Source organism: Martes martes (genome assembly GCF_963455335.1).
Source record: "Martes martes genome assembly, chromosome: 7".
Taxonomy (NCBI): Eukaryota; Metazoa; Chordata; class Mammalia; order Carnivora; family Mustelidae; genus Martes; species Martes martes.
This window is the reverse complement of record NC_137894.1, coordinates 49,183,068-49,202,907: the sequence shown is the minus strand read 5'-3', so window position 1 is coordinate 49,202,907 and position 19,840 is coordinate 49,183,068. Positions and strand designations below refer to the sequence as shown.

Genomic DNA, 19,840 nt, shown 5'->3' with positions numbered 1-19,840 from the left:
CCCCCCAGGAATGTGGAAGAACTTTCTCTGAGCCGGCCCTTACCAGTCAGCACCTTGGCCTACACCCGGAGAGGGAGGCTCACATCTGGCAGACTCCATGAATGCAAGACAGAGAACTTTCCAAATCCCTTTTTGGTGGCCTGTCATTAACAATTGTCTGGCAAATGTTCCTTCATAGGGGTGTCTTTCTGCTCTGCACCCCGAGGCCCAAGAGGATAGGACTAAAGGTGAATGAATGAAACATTATTAAGAAACCAGGGTTTTGGCAAAACAAGGCCCAGGGCGACTTTGTCTGCAGCCCCCAAACATCAGATACAACCCCTCTGCTTCATCTAGGCGGGGCTGGGGAGGTGGACATGGCTCCTGCAGGCAGGTTCCAGTCCCCTGGCCCTCCTGTCTCCCTCCTTTTTGGGGGGAACCTGCCCTCCCAGCCTTTTGGTCTTTGCAATGCCTCCTGGTAGGCGAGAGTAAGTCAAAGAGATGAAGGTCTTTTCAGAATCAATGAAGCAAATGTGGCCATGTCTCAGATGGGAGGAGATGGAAAATCACTGGGCAAAATGGGCTTGGGGAGAACTAAGATCCTTGCCCACCATTCAAGGACAGGGGCTGACCTTTGGATGCCCACGACAGCTTATCTAAGGAACACTGGTCCCCGGGACTTATCAACCTCACCAGAAGTGGCACCCAAGGGTGCCTCCTCCAGCCAGTGCCCACCTGGCTTCCCTAGACAGGGAGGGAAGGAACTCTCCCAGCAGGCGGAGGTCCCATGGCTCACATGGCCCCTCCCTCACATCAGTTCTCTCACTGTAGTGAGCTCAGGTTCCCCTGAAGAGTCGCACAGCCTGAGTGCCTGGCCCCAAGCTTCTGGTGTGGGATGTCTGGGTGGGGGTCTGAGAATTTGCATGTTCCCAGATGATGCAGAAAGTGACGGTCTGGGGGCCAGACCTGAGAACCACTGCTCTACCAGGCCTCCTGGCCCCACTGCGCCCACCTGAACAAGACAGACACTCTCCCCTCCTTAGCACGGTTCCTGCCATCTGGTTGCCTCAGAGCCAACTGCACTGTCTGTCCTGTTCTTCTCCGGGGCTGCCCTCAGTGTCTGTTCAACAATGGGATTTCATGTTCTGGGTAAGAATGGCATTCCCCGGGCCCCATAGCCCATAGGAATGGTTCAAAATCCTAGACCCACCTGCTCTCCATCCTCCCCCACCTTCCCCTGCCATCTGCTGGCTGCATACAACCCGGCCTCCAGTTCCGCTCCCCCTGGCCTGCTCCTAAACAAGCTCCTGAGGAATGCTGCTCTCCCTGCCCCTGCTTCCCCTTCACGCTGCACACACTGGGTTGGAGGACCCGGGCCACAGGGCCTCCCCCCACCCCCCGCCACACTCACCGATGTAGTCAAAGCGACCGGGTGCCAGGCGCTCTGGCAGGTGTGCGGAGTAGAAGAAAGAGGCCAGGAGGGTCATGGCCATGTGCTTCTGGTGGTTCAAGATGGCTTCATTCTGCACACCCTCCCCAGGCAGCAGGAACAGCTGCGGGCAGTTAAGGAAACATGAGGTCTTGCGCGGAGGCCTTCTCCCTTCTCATCGCCTCAAGACATCTCTGTGCACATGTGTGGACGCCACAGGCCTGAGGCCCTCATGCCTCAGGTCTGTGGCTTGGAAAGAGAACACTCGGGGACTGTGGGAGCAGAATTCCCATCCTGACTGATCATCCAAGACGCAGGGCAACTGTATTTTAATCCTCCGAATGCTCATAAAGACTTTTGGGTTATTTAGGTACAAACGAAAAGGAAAGAAATGAAGGGAAAGAAAAACCCTAGTAGACTTATTGCTACTCTACTGTCTGGGGGTAAAATGTAAGTATGGTAAAAAGTGGTCTATTCACACTTGAACTCACCTCTTACCAGCGAGTGGCCTGCTTTCATATTCCTAATTAAGGCTTTAAGGCCCAGAAATCCCTGGAAGGCCTTCTGAGTCATCAAAATGTATTAATTACGGCCATGATGCTGTTTAAGAGTTAAGCATAGCTTTTGTATTATCTTTGTGAACATCAACAGCTGCTGCCACTAACCTGGGGCACTGGGCCAGTCCCTTTCTTGCGTGATTTCATCAGAGCCCCGCCTCAACAATTACCATGAGGCCGACTCTAGCTTCCCATTTTGCAGATGAGGAAGCCAAGCCAGAGGGTGACGTGCAAACCACGAATGAGCAATGACGTCAGGATCCAGATCCAGGCAGGATGATTCCAGAACCTGTGTCCTCATCATCACCATTCAGGATGAGACCTCCCCATCCCACTGCCTACCGTCTGCCGCAACCGGGCACCAGGAGCACGCAGTGTCCATAACGCGGACCTCTGTGGTGTGATTTTTTGGTGCGTGGGACCCGTCTGTTCTCTGCTCCGGTTTCCTGTGCGTGTTCTCTGTCCCTGGGGAACAATCAGGGGCATCTCCCCGGGGTCCCACACAGGTGGAGCCTGCTCTGACCCTCCCTGGTCTGTTCCTGCTTCATGCATCAAACCTCAGGCTGTCCCTGGGAAAGGAAACCCACTCACTGGGTGCAGGCCATCTTCCAGGCACGGCTGAGCCCTTCAGATCTGCGGATTAAATGAACCCTCCCCCCTACCTCCTTGCAGGAGGGGATGTTAGTCTCATTTACAAAAGAGGAAACTGAGGCTCAGAGAGGTTGTGTGCATTGCCTAAGGTCACACAGCCAGTGAGGAGTGGGACTGGGATTCGAACTCGGGTCCATCTATTTTGAGAGTGTCTGGACTCTCCCCTTTCTTGTGTCCCTCCTACACCCTCTTCCTGTTCTCTTACCTATTCTCTGTCTAATCCCCATCTATCCTTAAGACCCCCATTCATATTTTTTCCTTTGCTACTAGTATGTTAATTGATGATAATACATAACGTGTTTATTAGACACTTGTTACTGGCTAGCATTTTATATGTTCTCTCATGTAATCTTTCCAACAGGCTGATGGACCAAGGTGTTACTACCATGCCTATGTTACAGCTGTGAGAAACTGAGGCACAGAGATGGCACATAACTTGCCAAAAACCTACAGTGAGTACATATTAGAGATCTGCCCCCAGAGCTTGCTCTCCCAGTCCCTCCACTAAAGCCCAGGTTGCCTCCCCCATGCAGCCCTCCATGATTACTTCTGAGCCCCAAGTCAGTGCTGGCCACTGATGCATCGTCCGTGGTCTGGCATAGCGTCTCTCTTCCTGCTGTCTCCTAACTACTATGTACCCTCTAGTAAGGAAGGTCTCAACTTCCATGTGCAGTGACCAGCATGGCGCTCTGATCCCCAGGAGCTCAGGAAACGGCAGGGTCCCTGGTGTTGCCAACAGGTAGGGAAAAGATGGAGCCTGGCCCTTACCCTGTAGAAGATGGGGAGGGAGTCCCAGGTGTAGGGATAAGCAAAAGCAAGGATGCGAAGCATCTTACAGAGCCCAGGCTTCTGGATTTCAAGAAACCTAGATCAGGAAAGGAAAAGGGGAAGAAATGGGAATGAAAACATTTTCATTAAATGACACACGCACATGCACATTAAGAGTAACCAAGGGCAAGTCATCAACAGAAGGCAAGTATTTGGGGCAACCTTCCTCCTGAGGCCAGCAGCTTCTCCACCGGCCTGTCTACTTCTCCTGCCACGATGGCTGCATGTGGGAAGGCCTCAGGGGAAACCATCTCCTGGGGCCGCATCATGAGAAGCAGTGGTGTCCAAAGAAGCCAGGAAGGAAGTACTGGGCTGGAAAGGAGCTTCAGGAGGCAAGTTATCTAAATGCCAGAGCCTTTTCAAAGTCCAGTAACAAGAAGACAGGGAGACTTTAAGGTTTTGCTTCATCTTTGGACTGGAAGATGAAGCAAACCTTAAAATGAGTGGTGCTGACTGTGGCAGAGAGGGCAGGGCCTCCCAGACGGAGGCTGATGGGGCCTCAGCTGGCTTGGGCCCAGTCAGGGTGGGGCTGGCAGCCCAGGGTGAGGGGAGTGGGGCTGCGCATGGGCAGGCTGGATACAAGGAGGGCAGGAAAGGAGCAGGGAGATCTCTGCACAAAACCACAGCCCTGCACTGGGGCTCAGGTAAGGCGTGCTCAGGCCCCAGGCCACGGGAGAGGGCAGGTCCCTGCTTCAATACCACAGTGTATTGTGGAGAGCTGGGTCCTCCCTCTGTCCCCCCAGGGGTCCCCACAAAGGTGGTATGCAAAGTCAGGGCACCAAGGCTGGTGGGATGGCTGCTCCGGGACAGTGAGTCAGACAAGGGAGGCCCTCCCTGACAGTCCTGCCCCTCAGCACGCTCTCCAGCTGGGATGGAATCCATGTCCCACCACCGCTCCCCACCCCTGTTCCCCAGATGCCCCGTACCAGCCCACAGCCTGCCCTTTTCCCCACCAAACACAACCTACAGCTCTACCCAGCCCAGGTCCTTGGCCCCTGGCCAGGTTACTCCTGTCCCCATAGCTGGTGCAGTCACCTAACTACAAAGCTCTCTGTTCCCCATGTCCTTTGGTTTGGGACAGTGCAGAGACTCCCACATCCACCCCCCTGAGCCATCAGGGGATCCTCATGTCCCCCAGGCTGATGTGTTTATCTAGTCCTCCAGGAAGCCAAGCCTGAGGATCCCTGCTCCAGAGTAAGAGGCAGCTGCCGTGGGCCCCGGGGAAGCCCCACAGCCTCCAAGGATAAGCTCCAACTTTCAAGCGTATGTGTGCATGTCTCTCTTTTCCTGACCCCGTCCTAAGTCAGAGAAACACACGGCAAGCATGGGGTAGAGAAGGAAGAGAAGCTGAAGAAAAAGGAGGAAGAGAAATAAAGGACCTCAACTTCTCATCCTCCCAAACGAGACCCGCCAGCCTTGGAGTAAACCACCAGGAGAGGTGAGGCCACACCAGGCCACGATTCACAGGCAGTGTCTGACCTGGACAGCCTGGGTTCAAGTCCTGCCTCAGCCCTCCGTGATCATACGACCCCCAGCAGGTTAGGTAACCTCTGTGCACCCCAAAGTCCTCACGTGTAACACAGGGGCCACAACTGTACCCCTTCATGGGTTCGTTGCAAGGATTTGATAATCCATACTTGCAAGGAGTTGCTCACGTCACAGAGGAACGCTCGATAAATGGCAGCTTTTAATAAAAGGTGTGTAGTGGGATTCATTCTCTCCCCATCCCCACCTTAGAACTATAGCTGTGCCAGGGAACAGGAGCAGGAGGGAAGAGAGGGGTTCTGGGAGACTTGCCTAAAGTCAGATGAGCTGATAAGAGGGAAGTTAGGATTTACACCCAGTGCCGTCTGGCTTCCAAGTTTCACACCCCCAACCCTCCGGCAGGCTGAGCCAGCCTTGGACCACTACCCAGCCTTCATCCTTGCCTATACCCGCTCTGCCCCAGGGAGAAAATGGGACACACTCCCGCTGCCCTCCACAGCCAGAGCCTGTCTCAACAGCCTTCACAGCCTACCCTGGCCAACCCAGTCCAACCACAAGCCCGCTCCCCCGTCCCCATGCATGGTCACCATCTATCTTTCCTGGGTTCTAAGAGGCTCACTACGAAAGCACACTCTTTCTGTGACCACTTACACAGGAAGAAAGCTGGCTCTGGCTGGCGAGGGCCATCCCCCAAACCATGGATTTCCTGTGACTTGAGACAACATTTCGCCCGGCCTGATAAACTGCTTCCCCAGGGGCAAACGAACCAGCCTCTCCATCTGCCAAGCCGAGTCTACAGGGGAAAAAAAGGAGAAAAAGCAGAACAGAAGAGAGACAGCAACAGAGAATAAAAGGCAGAAGGGCCAGCAGCCACAGAGAGGGGCCTCCCACTACCAAGGTGCAATTCCACAGTTAGCCACAGGGTGTCGCCCCAGCCAGAGATTCCGGGAAGGAGGGGCAGGAGCTGCAGAATCCTCCAAAGAAAGCGCTGGTTGCCCCCCTCCCCTCCAGTCTCCAAACCCCACCTGGTAAGCCAGTCCCTGCACAGCCCAGTGGAGAGACCGATTTACAGGAAGTCAGGCCTCATCTGCCTAGAACCAGGTTGGCAGGAAGCACCTGGTGGAAGCCTCCACCAGGAGAGGGTCTGTTCTAGAAGCTGATAAATCTTGTTGCAACAAAACTCACAGGAGGTGCAAGCAAATTCAGGAACCAGTACTTGACCAGTGGGCCTTTGGAAATATTCTATTGCAGAGGGATGTGTGTGTGTGTGTGTGTGTGGTGTGGATATGGCTGTTTTATTGTGTGGGTGACATCGCAGGAACACGGACATTTCCACGTGATGGCCTCTGGGTCTAGTAGCACTTTGTCATCTGGCTGAGCCCTCAGAATCCCTGACCGCCTGTGAGCCTCCTGCCTCCAGCTCTGACCAAACCCCCTCCCTGGTCTGCCGTGGGCCGCAGCTCCACCCACCGCTCCGCCATGGCTCTCATGGCGTAGCCCACTTTCCACCAAGGATGAAAAGTCACCTCTCTCCCTCACAGCACTGACCACAGGGCATTTCACTGGGCAACTATTTGTCAAAATAAAACAACCTCTGGACACCTTGGATGAGTGAATAAAGAGCCTACGGGGACTTGTGATAGACAGCAAACTCTGGGTGACTGACGTCCCTAAGGGAGTGAGAACACCTTGCTGGGCTTCTGGGTGTCCAGCGGGATGAGCAGGCCTGGTCTCTGTCACCCCATCTTGCTCTGAGAGCAACAGAGAGGTCATGTGTTCTCTCATGTCCCTTCTCAAATGCTACAGAAGCAGCAGGTGGGTTTCTGGAACATTCATTTGAACTAGATTCAAGGGAGTCCACAGTGCTCTATGCGGAGACTGACCTCAAAGACAGGTAGTATAATGGAATGAATGCCACTTAGACCGTGATATTCTAGTAAGCATGTGAATAAATAAAAACCACCCAGGACGTCTGTGGTCTGCTTCTTGCTCAAGGAAGGAGATGGCCATTCTCTGCCCACTCCTGGCCACAGCATGGACTGATGGAGCCCAGGGCAGAGGGAGGGTGGGCTTGGGGGAGGAGGAGGGCGAGGGGAGAAATCTTGGAAAAGACTCTGAAGCCCTAGCATGGTAGAACACCCCTAGACATCTTCTCAGATGTCCTTGTTTAAGGTGAAGCCAGAAGTCCATGAAATCCGGGACCCCAGGGGGCCCTGGCCCTTCTCTCCACCTGCTTCTCCTCAAGTGAATGGGGACCGAGTCTCTCTTGGTCCAGGAGCCAGCTTTCTCACTCCTCAGACACTGAAGACAAAAAAGGGAATGAAAACAGGAAAGGGAAGAGGACCAGGCGAGAAGGGACACCAAAGGACCCTCTGATGGGACATCCCACTCTGCCTCTGGACCTCTTCCTAGGCTTCTACTCCAGCACAGGCCCCCATGCCCGCAGCCACGGACACACCTGGAAGCCCCTCATGGCATGGCCCTCCTGCAGAGATCACTGGCCTTTGCCAACACAGGACCAGGCCACAGCAGGGCACACGAGGCATGTCAAATCCCAGCCACTGTCAGAGACCCTCTCTAGCCACTCTCCTCCTTCCAGCTGTGAGGCTCCAGCAACTCTGAAGTCCCCTGCCGCCGCCCAGGCCCGTCTTCTCCGGCCCTCTCACCCTGTGCAGGCTGTGTGCTCTGTCCCAAAGGCCCTTCCCTCCTCTCCAGCTCGGGTGTTCAACCTCCCTCAATACTCAGTCCCAGTACTACTCTGCAGAACTTTGTGTATCATAGCAGGTATCATTTTGTATTACCATTATTTGCATACATCACATTCTGTAACACTATACTCTATATGCCATTTCCTCTGGGCCTTAGAGGAAATGATGACTCCATCTGGGCTTTTGGGGGGTCTGCAGTCGGCTTTGACTACTGCACTGGGTGCTCTCTCGAGACAAGGGCTGTGCCTCACTTCTCCTGCTATTCCCAGATCTTAACATGATGACTGGAGTATGGTAGGCATTTAAGGAATGTTGAGTGAGTGGTTGGTTAGTTGTTTGGTTGACTGGCCGACTGGTTGACTGGTTGGTTGTTTGGTTGTTTGGTTGGATGGATGGACGGATGGATGGATGGATGGGTGGATGTATGGGTGGATGAGTGGTTGGGTGGTTGGGTAGATGGATGGATGAGTGGACAGGTAGGTGGAAGGATGGCTGGCTGGCTGGGTCAGGTGGGTGGATGGATAGGTGTATGGCTGGTTGGGCAGATGGATGGATAGATAGTGGTTAGGCAGGGGGATGGTGAACGAGAAGGTGGATGAATGAATGGTTGGATACATGGAATAGCAACAGGTGTGTCCCATAAGTAAACAGAAATAATTCATTTCACTGACAAGGGAGAACCCTCCAAACACAGGCATCATGAGATTCCTGGCCGGATTCCTGCCAAATAAATTTGTCCAAAGGTAACAGGCCTGCCACATCCAGAAGACCCATTTTTTATTAACAACTAGGATGGACTTCTGGCTAGAAGAAAACTGTCTACCCTGGTGGCTTATAGATGATTCAGGAAGCTTTAAGAAAAAAAAAAAAAAAGCAGCTAAGCTAACTTGCACTGGGGATTCCTAGGAAAACAGTCCTGGATCATGAACTCTGGGACTGTTCCTTCAACACTCATGGAGCCTTCCATGCCCCCTCAGCCCACAGTGCTCACCTCTCTCCAATCCTAAATTCCGAAGAGCTCAGCTACACAGCCAATAGGAGCTAACGAGACAGGATCATGACTCATCCAGGGACCAGAGCTAGGTGTGTCCTGTCCACACATCTGGGCCCGGTGCCTCCAGGCCACGCTTCATCTCTCCTGGGCTGTTGCTGGCATCCGGGTTACTTTTCTATGTGTGTTACGCCTTGTCTCACCCGAGGCAGGGCCCAACCCCTCCTCCCCATCACCCCTGCAGCCCTCGAAGTTCCAGCCTGACACAGAGGCTGCGCTCCAGAAAGAGTTTCTAGGTGACAGGCATCCTTGAGAAAGTGGGGAGGAGGCAAGAATAAGCCGGTGAGGTCTGACTGCGTTTCCACCCTGAGGGGCAGACCCCTGTCCTCACAGCTGTAGGGGGGCTCTGCATTGCCAGGGAAGGGAAGAGAGTTCAGCTCCCACTTCCTTCCCCAGGCTTGTTTTCGTGGGATGAACAAACCCTCATGTTGACACCGGGTCTAGAAATGAGACGCCCTCCTACGCAGAGCAACTCCATGCTCCCAACCGGTCTCAAGACAGGCGAGTGGAGCAAGTTGGGGCAAGTGTTCTTGATGCTCTTTAAGAATCTCTATCCTTCCATTTTTTACAGAAAACCAGCTTGTCCAGTCTGTGAAACCTGCTTACCTTTGGTCCTACGACACCCAAGTATCACCCGAGGAAAGGGAGAGCCACAGTGATTGCAGACAAGGTACAGAAGCTTCCCTTCCCCCCACTTTCCTCCTGGGGTGGGGGGACAGTGGAGCCTCCAGCCGGCTCCCCAGAACCGAGATTGGGGTTAGGGGATTGGGTGCAACCTGTCAGCCTCCCATAGGCCCTTTCCTAAAGCACACCTGAGTGCCCCCAGCCCGGGCAGCACCCAGCACCCTGGCACCATCTAGACAGGGCTGTCCCCCCAACACTACAGCTTGAAAAGGTTTCCTAAATCATTCAGCGAAGCGGAAATGTGGGCAGTTGGCTTTTACAAAGAGCTTAGTAAACTAGAGTCATTAGCCCCCAAACAACGTCTCTGGTACTCACACTCCAATGAGCTTTCTTGAGTGGGAGGGAGAAACCAGAGGGAATTAGAGCCAGCAATGTGCATGAGCCTCACAGCCACGGGGCTTCCCCAGGGACACGGCAGACACCTGAATATCATCCGCCAGTGAGTGTGTCTAGACGTGGGCCTGCTCGGTCACCGCCGGTAGACTGCCCATTGATGGGGCGCCGCCTCTGGGCCAGGCATGCGGGACACATTCCCTGCAACACTTACATCTGTCTCCCAAGGTAGGGAGGTGTGTGGGCCCCATTTTACAGATGAGCAAACTGAGGTCCAAGAAGGCTAAATAAGTGATCCATCCCCCAACAGGCCCAGCTACATCATTCATAGGTCCCAGTGCAGAAGGAAAGTACAGGACCCCTTGTTCAAAAGTCATTATGCATTTCAAGACAGTGACAGCAGAGCGTTAAGCCAAGTGTGGAGTCCTCTCGGACGCCCCAGATGGGTGTCTGGGAAGCGGGGCTGGAGCGAGCCCCAGGTTTCCGAGCATCCCTTCCCTGGAGCATCCCCCACCGCCCGTCTGAGGCCCAGCAGCCGGGTACCTGGAGTAGCAGGAGAGGCCAGTGCTGAGGATGGTGTTCATCACAGCCAAGGGCACATAGTAGTCATGGAAGGTGGTGCACACCATCACGTCCGGGAGGGAATAGGCCGAGTACGCAATGGCTGAGCCTGGGGAGGAAAAAACCAGCATTGGGCCAGAAGTCAGGCCACAGCGTGGCCTGGACCCTTGGGAAGCCCAACCCCAGCCACTGGCTGAGCCCGGCCACCATACCTGGCTTGTGCCTTGCCCTCCCCACCCCCGAACACCTTCCCTCTCTTCTCTGCCTACCCCAACCCTCCCCACAGAATGAGCCCAGCATCGCCGGAGAGCTTTACACTGGGTAACTCACATAATCCTGATAATCACCCCCTACCATAAACCCTGCCCTGTCCTCATTTACAGAGGACACAGCTCGACAGCACAGAGAGGGTTAGCAACCCACCTGGGGGGGCACACAGCTAGAAAGCGGCAAAGCCAAGCTTCCACCTGAGGCAGTTCAGGGACAGTCCCCCCTCTGATCCCCAAGCTCTGGTCCATTAAGACCCCTCAGGGTGCCCAGCTTTTCTGAGTGTGCCTATGACACAGGTCAACCCTCGTGGAAAGATGGACATTGCAGGGAGAGAGGGGCCTTGCCAAGGCGAGGAGACATATGGTATCAGTGGACTGGGGGACAGGCCAGCTGAGAGGTGAGTGTTAAGAGGCTAGCCTTGGTGTTTCATTGCTTTAGGTTTGGGAATCTGGGAAAGGAAGGTTCCCGAAGGGCCCTCGGGAGACCCGTTTGCTGCAGCTTTCCCTTGAAAGAACAGAGATCACTGTCCTTTTCAAAGGGACCTGTCACTTTGAAGGGACGTGTGTCCAGGGACCTGGCCCAGAAGGCCTCCCCAGCTACCCAGCTGGGGTACCCAGCTACCCTCATCAGGTCTCCTCTGGGAGAGACAGCCACAGGCCTGTCTGCCCAGGGCCTCGAGGGTCCACCCTATGGTCACCTGTTATTCCGAAGACCCAGAGAACACCGGAATCCTAGCTCAGGGCCGACCCGGGCCTCGGCCGCACCAAGTTCAAGCTCTCCCTCTGACCCCATTTGACAGATGGAGTCAGGTGCCGGCCAAGTGGTGCTCCCCGGGTGACACAGGCAGAAAGAGCTTGGAATCAGCAGGCTGCCTGTGGGACTTCCGCTGGGAAGTGCCTCCTGGGGGACAGACTCTTCCCCAGACTGATCTGGAGCAGGAGGGTCTCCTCCGGCCCAGGATGCATTCAGGTATGCTGATGGGGGCTGAGGGGCACGCCAAGCTCCGTAGGTGACACAGGAGCAGGGAAGCCTCAGACCCTGCCCCAAATGGCAGTGGGAAGCCAAATGACTTCTAGTAAGAAATAGACATTTGGTCTTTTCCACTGTTCCAGGCACAGAGCGACTAAAACCCCTGGAGCTTCCTAAGACAGGAGAGAAAGGAAGGGGTCTTTAGTTATGTTAATGAGGTGATTTGGAAAGTATCTGAGGCTTGGGACCTGGCTGTCAGGAGAAGAACCCTGTTACCAGAACTTCCAGCCCCACACCCCGACCTCTGAGAGGGGAAGGCCAATGGCCAATGACTTCATCAATCCTGAAGAATGAAGTCTCCCTAAAAACCCAAGCAGAGGTTCAGAGAGCTTCCGGGTTGGTGACCACATGATGATTCAGGGAAGGGGGCGTGCTCAGAGGACACTTTGGAAGCTCGGAGCCCTTCCCCACACCCTGCCCTGCGCATCTCTTCCAGCTGGCTGTTCCTGACTTCTATCCCTTATAATCAGCTGGTAATTGAGTACGTAAAATGTTTCTCTGAGCTCTGGGAGGCAGGGTCATGGGGCCTCAGATATATAGTCAGTCTGTAACAACCTGGGCTTGTGTCTGGCATAGGTGGGGGGCGGGGCGGGGGATGGTCTTGGGGGACTGAGCTCTTCACCTGTGGTAACGGATGCGGTCCCCAGGAGGATGGTGTCAGAAATGAGCGGAATTGTAGGACACCCAGCTGCTGTCAGAGAAATACTTGGGGTGGCATGGGGACCCGCCCCACACACCCACGCACACCCCCCCACACCCACACATTTTACTCATGCTCAGATCCCTTTAGAGGGCATTCTGGGGAGCAGGAAGAGAGGCAGCTTTGGATTCCAGACTAAGGAAAGTAAACATCCTCTTGAGGCCATAGGGAGTCATGAAAAGTTTCTGAGGGAGGAATCAAGACAGCCAAACCTAGTGAAAAGGCCTAGAGGGAGGAACAGCTAGAAAGCAGGGAAGTGGGAGCAAACGCCACCCCTAGGGGACTGCGGGTTTTCACAGGATAGAATTGAGAACAGCAAGGAGAGGTGGCTGTGGACAAAGGGGCAAGGAGTCTGAGGTGGAAGCCAGAGGTCCCGGTCTGGGGGCTCGGAGGAAGCTGCGGGTGGGGGCCCAGCCTTGAAGGACAGAAAGGGGAAGTTCCCGGGTGAGGGCCTATGGGAGGGTACCAGACCCTGAGGAAGTAACAAATCCAGAAAGCCAGTGACAGGAAGGGAAACGGTTCAGGGTGGCGGCTGACCCCCCAGGACTTTGGTTTGAACCCAGGCTCTGCCATTTACATGCCACGTGACCTGGTCACTTTCCTTCATGGTGCCTCATTCTTGCCTGTAATGTGGCTATCATGAGAGCTGCCATCCTGGGGACTGACGTCAAGGTCAAGGACATAGTGGTGGTAATGGCTCCCCTCGGAGGCTAAGAGCCAGGCACTGTGCTGTGCACCTCACCTACAACACTCGGCTCATCTTTGTGCCTGAAGAGGATACGATGCTGAGTTTGTGGATGAGAGGACCGGGGCTTAGCGAGGCTAAGAAACTCGCCCAAGATTGAGGGGCTGGAGGCAGCTGGGCCACAAACAGGCATCGCAGGATGCCGCCCCCCGGCACCGCCAATCCCGTGATGTGTCTCAGGTGCGGTCTAGTGGGGACTCCCAAATGCCTGCTCTTAACACGAGTCTGGGCAGGTGGTCAAGGGCTCTGAAAGCCTCTGGACTAAGGAGTTTGAACTTCATCCGGGGTAACTGGGAATCCTAAAAGGTCTTGAGTGGGAGAGGAGCCATGGTCAGAAGGTGTTAGAGAAGTCTGATGGGGGTAAGTGGGCAGGAGTAGGCGAGGAGCAGGAGACGGAGAGCAGGCTGTGGTCTGGGTGCACTAACTAATGGACAGGATGGCAGGGGAGTGGGAGGGAGGAGAACCCGAGGACCATTTATAGATTCTGACTTGGGAGACCAGGTCGGGGTGGAATCAGGAGCCAGGTGAGGCACTGAGGGAGGGGGAGCCGATGTGTGTGGTGGGGGTGGAGGGAAGGGATATGGACAGTCTTGGTCACAGTGCTGGACACAGCATGGACCCCGGGTTAGTGGTAGACTAGGTAGACTAGTTTGGGAGAGCCTGGTCCAGAGGTGTTGGGGGACAGTGTGCAGTCACCCTGATGCCGGCCCAAATGAGAGCAGAGGCCCAAGGCCAGATTCTGAGCTTGTCCACTGCCAGGGAAGCAGAGCAGGGAGCCAGCAGAAGAGAAGAAGAACGTGCCCACTAGGCAGCAGGAGAAGCAGGAGTGATGTGACGGCGACCAGAGAAAGGGAGGTGGTTCGGGGAGCACGGAGGGATGGGAGATGACATGGTAAGCCTGTGTGTGTGTGTGTGTGTGTCTGTGCATGCACGTGTGTGCATGTCTGTGTGTGCGTGTGTGTGTGTGTGTGTGTGTGTGAGTTGTGAAGGGAGGGAGGGAGGGGAGGAAAGAGGATGGAGACGTGATCCTCACGGACACCCTCTTGGACAAGGGAAGACAAGGCCTTTGCTTTCATACCTGGAACAGGAGCAGGAGCAGGAGGGATAAGAGGCCAGAGCAGGGATACCTGGGGACAGATGGATGCCTGCCAGCTGGGGAGAGAAGTGGAGCCAGAAGGAAGGGGCCCCATAGTTGGCCGAAAAACACGAGGAGGCTCAGGGGTCAACACCCAACCTTGCCTGCTTTGGGTTCACCCCTTGGTTCCCGTGGCATTTTGAGCACATGGCTAACTCATCGAAGCCTCTCGACAAGCGGGGTTCGTGACCCCCTCTTCTCTGCCAGGCAGGCAAGAGACCAGCCCTGACGTGCGAGCTGCTCCCCCTGGCCTGTGATGGCAAACAGTTAAGGTTTTGGAGATCCCACAAAGTGACTGTTAAACCCCGCCAACTATGTAAACTTATAATTAAAGAACCACGGTGACAAAAGTAGCAACTTTCCATTAATGCATCTCCTCTATCTGTGGAGAGGAATTTTTCCATGATGATGTGCAGGGATGTCCCACTGGTGGCCGGAAGTTGGCCGCGGGGGAAGTATTTACACCGCACAAGTCAGCCTACCCCAAGATTGGAGCTTTTGTCCCCAGTGAATGGGTTAACATTTGCCAGCACAGCTCTGGACAAGTTTCCTACAAAACACTTGTCAGGAACCTGGAGGAGGCACAGGCATTCCCGTGACTCTTCCGCAAGCCCGTCAAGGCCTTCTGGTGGGCTCCACTCCCAGGGGGTGGGGCAGGGAGCCCAGTTGCCAGGAGAGGACCACAGAGCAGAGCCCCACATACCCAGGCTGAAGAGGTTGACGGCCCCGTAGTCCAGGAAGTAACAGATGTGCCGGGCGTTCTTGGACATGGAGCTGAAGGTGTGTGCACAGCTGGACACAAGGGGGTACACGCAGCTGGTGCCCATGTACACAAACAGAGGCCAGGAGTAGCTGTCATTCTGGATGTCTGTTATATACAAGGCGGTCACAAACCTCCACACGAAGAACCTGGAACATAGCATGGCCCGCTCGACCCCCATGGCTGGGGGCTCCTCCATACTCCTTACAGACTATCTGCTGCCCCCATTCCTCTGGGATAACTGAACCCTATGTGTTCTCACTTTGGTGAAATACTACAAGCGAGGGAGGGTGAATGGGCAGAAGGGGCAAGAGGAAAGCCTTTAGGTTTATCTAGTATAATCCTCTCCCCACCTTGCAATGACTCTTACATGTCTCTTACAGCATCCTGCCTAAGTGATCTCCAGGATCAGCTTGCATGCTTCCAGGGATGGGGAGCTCACCACCTCTCAAGGCAGCTCTGAGTATCAGAAAGTTCTTCACTGAGCTGACACCTCTCTCCCTGGGATCTGTCTGCATTTGATCAGCTCTAGTTCCCCTCAACAGGACCACAGAAAACTTGCCCATCAAATATCTAAGGCAATCTTCATAACCCCTCCCCCACCTCTTTGAACCTTACATGAAAGAACCCTGTGACACTCAATCACTCCTCAGAAGATCCACATGGGGCCTGTCACCAGACCTGTCGTTTGTCTTTGTCCCCCTAGAGGAAGGTTCCTCAAACAGAAGCAACCTCCCAGGGGGGTCCTTGAGAGTCTGGAAGACAAGAGGACGATTTTCTCCCTCCTCTCCAGGCTATTCCTGCATGAACAGTGCCACTGCCTTTCTGAGTCGCCTGGTCCCACTCAGGGGACCTTCCGAGTCTAGGTCTCTGGGTCCATCCCCACACAGAGACACAGGACAGCCCTGCCACCTATTTGCCTCCCCTATGACCCAGGCAAGGGGGCCTGCCTGCAGTGCTGCCCACTTCCCCAGACCCACCACTGCTAGAAAGCCAGCACCTCTACCCACAGGCTCTCCTAGGAAAGGAGCTCCAAAGCTTTTCCCACAGGAACCCAAGGAGCATCACTCCATCTTCTGGCTACATTTGCAATCTTTCTCCTCTGTACCAGCAAAAACAGAACTGAAGCTACGTGCTGGTCCCAAAACCTCTCCGATCATCTCAAGATGACTCCCTGGCCCTACTTTCTTTGGGGCTCTCCCAAACCGTCCCCACCCTGTGTTGCTCAGTGGTGACCACCTCCCAGAGCCTGGAAGTGTTGGGGGGCTGTATGCAGCAGGGAGCCTCGGCCAGAGCAGCCCAGCTTCAGGACAGCTACAAAATCACCCCAGCCCCTCAGGGATCTGTGCACAGGCGCCCAAGGCCCAGAGACAAGCAGGAAACGGCCAGTGCTCCCAGCAGAGGGCCAAACTGTGGAACCCCATACATCACCGTGGTTCATCCACACAATAGAATGCTATGCAGCCTGGGAGGCCTGGGGGCCAGATGGAGATGGGAGGGAAGAAAGCCGAGGAAGGGCAGTAGGAGGCAAGGACTCAGGGTGGGGTGTGCACACCCCCTCACACCTCCAGAGGGGCTCTGGGAGGACCAGCAACTCCAAGGAGGAGAACAGAGGTCCAGGGAAAACAATGACTCTGTCCCCATCTGCAAGTGGCCCTTTATGACCATTTAGACTTTTTACTTATGTTAACTTAGGTTTGCTTAAATTTAAAAGGACACACACACACACACACATAGAGTAAAATGACAAACAGCCTCCTTGAGCAGGATCTGGAGGCCAGCCTGGGATGCTGGTGGGCCCTAAGGCTTCCCTCCAGATTTCCCTAGTCCACCCCAGGCCTAGACCCCTGCTGGCTGACATAGGTGTGGCTCCGGGAATGGGGTGACTTGCCCTGCATTTTGGCCCTGGATCTGTCTTCTGACTTCTGAGCAAGCACAGCCTTCTGGAGCCTGTCTCTGTGTGCGGCACACCCTGGGGTTCCTCCTATTCTCTTGGCTTCTGGACAAAGATCCAAGGGGAGTCCAGAGTCTGGCATGTGCCCGGACTTGCCATGTGGTGGAAGCAAGCCACCCCGTTCCCTGGGCCCCCGTGTGTCAGCCAGCAGGGGTCTTGTGGACCCCTGAGCTTGTGGCTGCTCTATTAAAAGGTTGCTGACCAAGTGCCTCCTGGCTGCTGTGGCCCCAGAACAATCACGGGGCCCCCGCAGCTCCCTGCCCCATGCTTTTGCCTAGTCCTCCCCACGCCCTGCCCCCACAGCCCCTCTGTAATCCTAACAGCAACCCTGGGCTGGGCTCTGACGATCACTCCCACTTTACAGTCGGAAAACGTGGAACTCAGAGAGGTTAAGAGACTTACTTGAGCTCATGACATTTTAACCAGGGTTTCTGGAAGACTCCAAAAACCTCCAGACTGAAGAGGAAAAGATCAAACCAGACCCCAGTGCAGGGAAAGACTGGGGAGCTGCCAGGAATCCATATGCTAAAGCTCACCCCAGCCGCTGGGCCCCAACATCTCCCAGCTCCAGGCTCATGCCCTAGGGGGCAGTCCCCAAAATCCCAGCATGGACTCTCAGCCTTCCCAACCCCCTGGGTTTTGAAGAAGCCCCAGTCCCCAGGGCTCCTGAATGACATGGCCAGTCGAGGGGGCTGGAAGGTACCAGAAGGGCAGCAAGTGCGTCCAGATGTTGAGGGTCTCATTGGTCATTTGGAAAAGACTGAGGACACAGGCAGTGGCAGAGCTCTGTGGGTGTCGGTAGCCGAAGAGGATACCCTGCTCATGGAACACCTGTTGGGGGAAGAGAAAGGAGCACTGAGGTGAGGCCGGAGGGTGGTGAGAGGGTCTCAGGAGGGACAGCTCTAGCGGTATCTCATTTTCCCCCAGGCTGTGCCCTTGAACTCTTGAGCCTGGAACACATGGCCCCAAGTCCTTGAGCTGTCAAGCTGCTTCCCTCCTCTGCTTCCCTCCTCCCTTCCATAGGTTCTAAAATCCCATGTCCTTCCTGAGGCCTGTAGCGGCCGGAGGAGGGACTTCAAGATCCCGGCTCCCTTTGGGAATCCGGTCAGTCTCCGAGTTCCCAGACAGACCCACTCACTCTTGTCATGAATATTGCCTAAGGATCTGGTTTTGCACCCTCTGCCTGGGGCCTACAGGCCAGACTCTGGATGCCTTCGTGGCTGGAAGACACACGCTGTCTGTCTGAGCCAACATGCCCCAGATGTCAGGAGCTGGTGGCAAGATCTCTGCAGAAGATCTCCCCCCGTGCAAGGATATATTCACCAAAGTGCTTCATAAAGGCCTTTTGATGATGAAGACAGTGAGGGCATGAGCCCGGGATGCACGTCGACCACGACCTGCCCAAGCCAGCCCCTCCCCACGCGGCCCACCCAGCACACCTCCGGGTCACCACCCTCAAGAAGACAGGTGGACTGGTCAGCCGACTTATGGGTATCAACCCGCCCAGAGGACTCCAGCAGATCCTTTGAAAATGTAATTGGGAGAAGGAGGCAAGAGCGCTGAAGCCCAGCATGGGCTATTAAGTGAAAACAAGTAGAACGTAAATTGTATCGCTGTGGCGATTATAAGGATTACAGAAGTTTAAGGATGCGAGTCTAATGTGTTGAGGATCTGTAGTAGACTTTCTTTCCCTTGTGTGTTGATTTGAGCCAGGGTTTCTCAATCTTGAAGCTATGGACATTTCTGGGCAGATGACTGTGGGGTGGGGGGGCTGTCCTAGGCAACGGGTGAGTGCACCCATGGCTTCTCCCTACTGACACCAGGGGCACACACCCTCCCAGGCTGTGAGGACCCAAAACGTCTCCAGAGAGTGCCAACATCCCCTGGGGCCCAAGGGACCCCAGTTAAGAACCACTGATGTAGATGGACATTGTCATAAGCTTTGTAAGGTAAACTAAAAATAAGTAGATTCATCGAGGCAAATAATGACAATGGTAATACTAGTAGTCATAATCTAAATCGAGTCACAAGTACATTTTACAATTTTCCCTGTGGTTTTCTGGGGCTGAGGGAGAAAGGGGAGATGGAGAATGGCAATCTCGCCACCCTTCTCTCTTCTCGGTTACAACTTCGTAGCTTAAGAGAGAATCTCCGTTCAACAGTACATAATGGGGGGCGCCTGGGTGGCACAGTGGGTTAAGCAACTGACTCTTGTTTTTGGCTCAGGTCATGATCTCAGGGTCATGAGATTAAGCCCCATGTTGGGCTCTGTGCTGGGGGTGGGGGTGGAGCCTGCTTGAGATTCTCTCTATGCTCCTCCCTCTGCCCCTCCCTCTCCTCTGTCAAATAAATAAATAAATCTTAAAAAAAAAAAAAAGAAAAGAAAGAAAGAACACAGGGGCGTCTGGGCGGCTCAGTGGGTTAGGCCTCTGTCTTCAGTTCAGGTCATGATCTCAGGGTCCTGGGATCGAGCCCCACATCGGGCTCTCTGCTCAGCAGGGAGCCTGTTTCCCCCTCTCTCTCTGCCTACTTGTGATCTCTGTGTTAAATAAATAAAATCTTTATTAAAAAAAAAAAGAACACAGGGCGCCTGGGTGGCTCAGTGGGTTAAAGCCTCTGCTTTCGGCTCAGGTCGTGATCCCAGGGTCCTGGGATCGAGCCCCGCATCGGGCTCTCTGCTCAATACGGAGCCTGCTTCCTCCTCTCTCTCTCTGCCTGCCTGTCTGCCTACTTGTGATCTCTCTGTGTCAAATAAATAAATAAAATCTTAAAAAAAAAAAAAAAGAACACAATAAATAACCTGTGCTATGTCTTGAGATTCTGAGTCAAGTGGAGAGTGAAGGGTTACAAGGGTTAAGAGTCAAATCTGGGCCACTGAGGTGCCATGTGACCTTGAGCCGGCCATGACTCTCATGGCCTCAGTGTCCTCACCTATAAAACTGAATATGTGCTCTCTTTCTCTGACAAATCAGTAAAATTTT

General features: G+C 54.5%; 1 protein-coding gene across 2 annotated transcripts in view; it reads right to left on the bottom strand.

Annotated features, from left to right (window-relative positions):
• The window catches only part of PAQR5 (progestin and adipoQ receptor family member 5), a gene marked incomplete at its 5' end in the record, with an annotated part of 43,396 nt that overhangs the window by 5,617 nt on the left and 17,939 nt on the right, over positions 1-19,840 (bottom strand). Inside the window, 5 exons of one of the 2 annotated variants that reach the window (XM_080807403.1) lie at positions 1,391-1,532; positions 3,385-3,481; positions 10,249-10,375; positions 14,849-15,054; positions 17,563-17,690. In XM_080807403.1, the coding sequence (XP_080663529.1) occupies positions 1,391-1,532; positions 3,385-3,481; positions 10,249-10,375; positions 14,849-15,054; positions 17,563-17,690 (700 nt within the window). Of the gene's footprint in view, positions 1-1,390; positions 1,533-3,384; positions 3,482-10,248; positions 10,376-14,848; positions 15,055-17,562; positions 17,691-19,840 lie in introns of those variants that run through there. The other variant, XM_080807402.1, reaches the window with a different exon arrangement.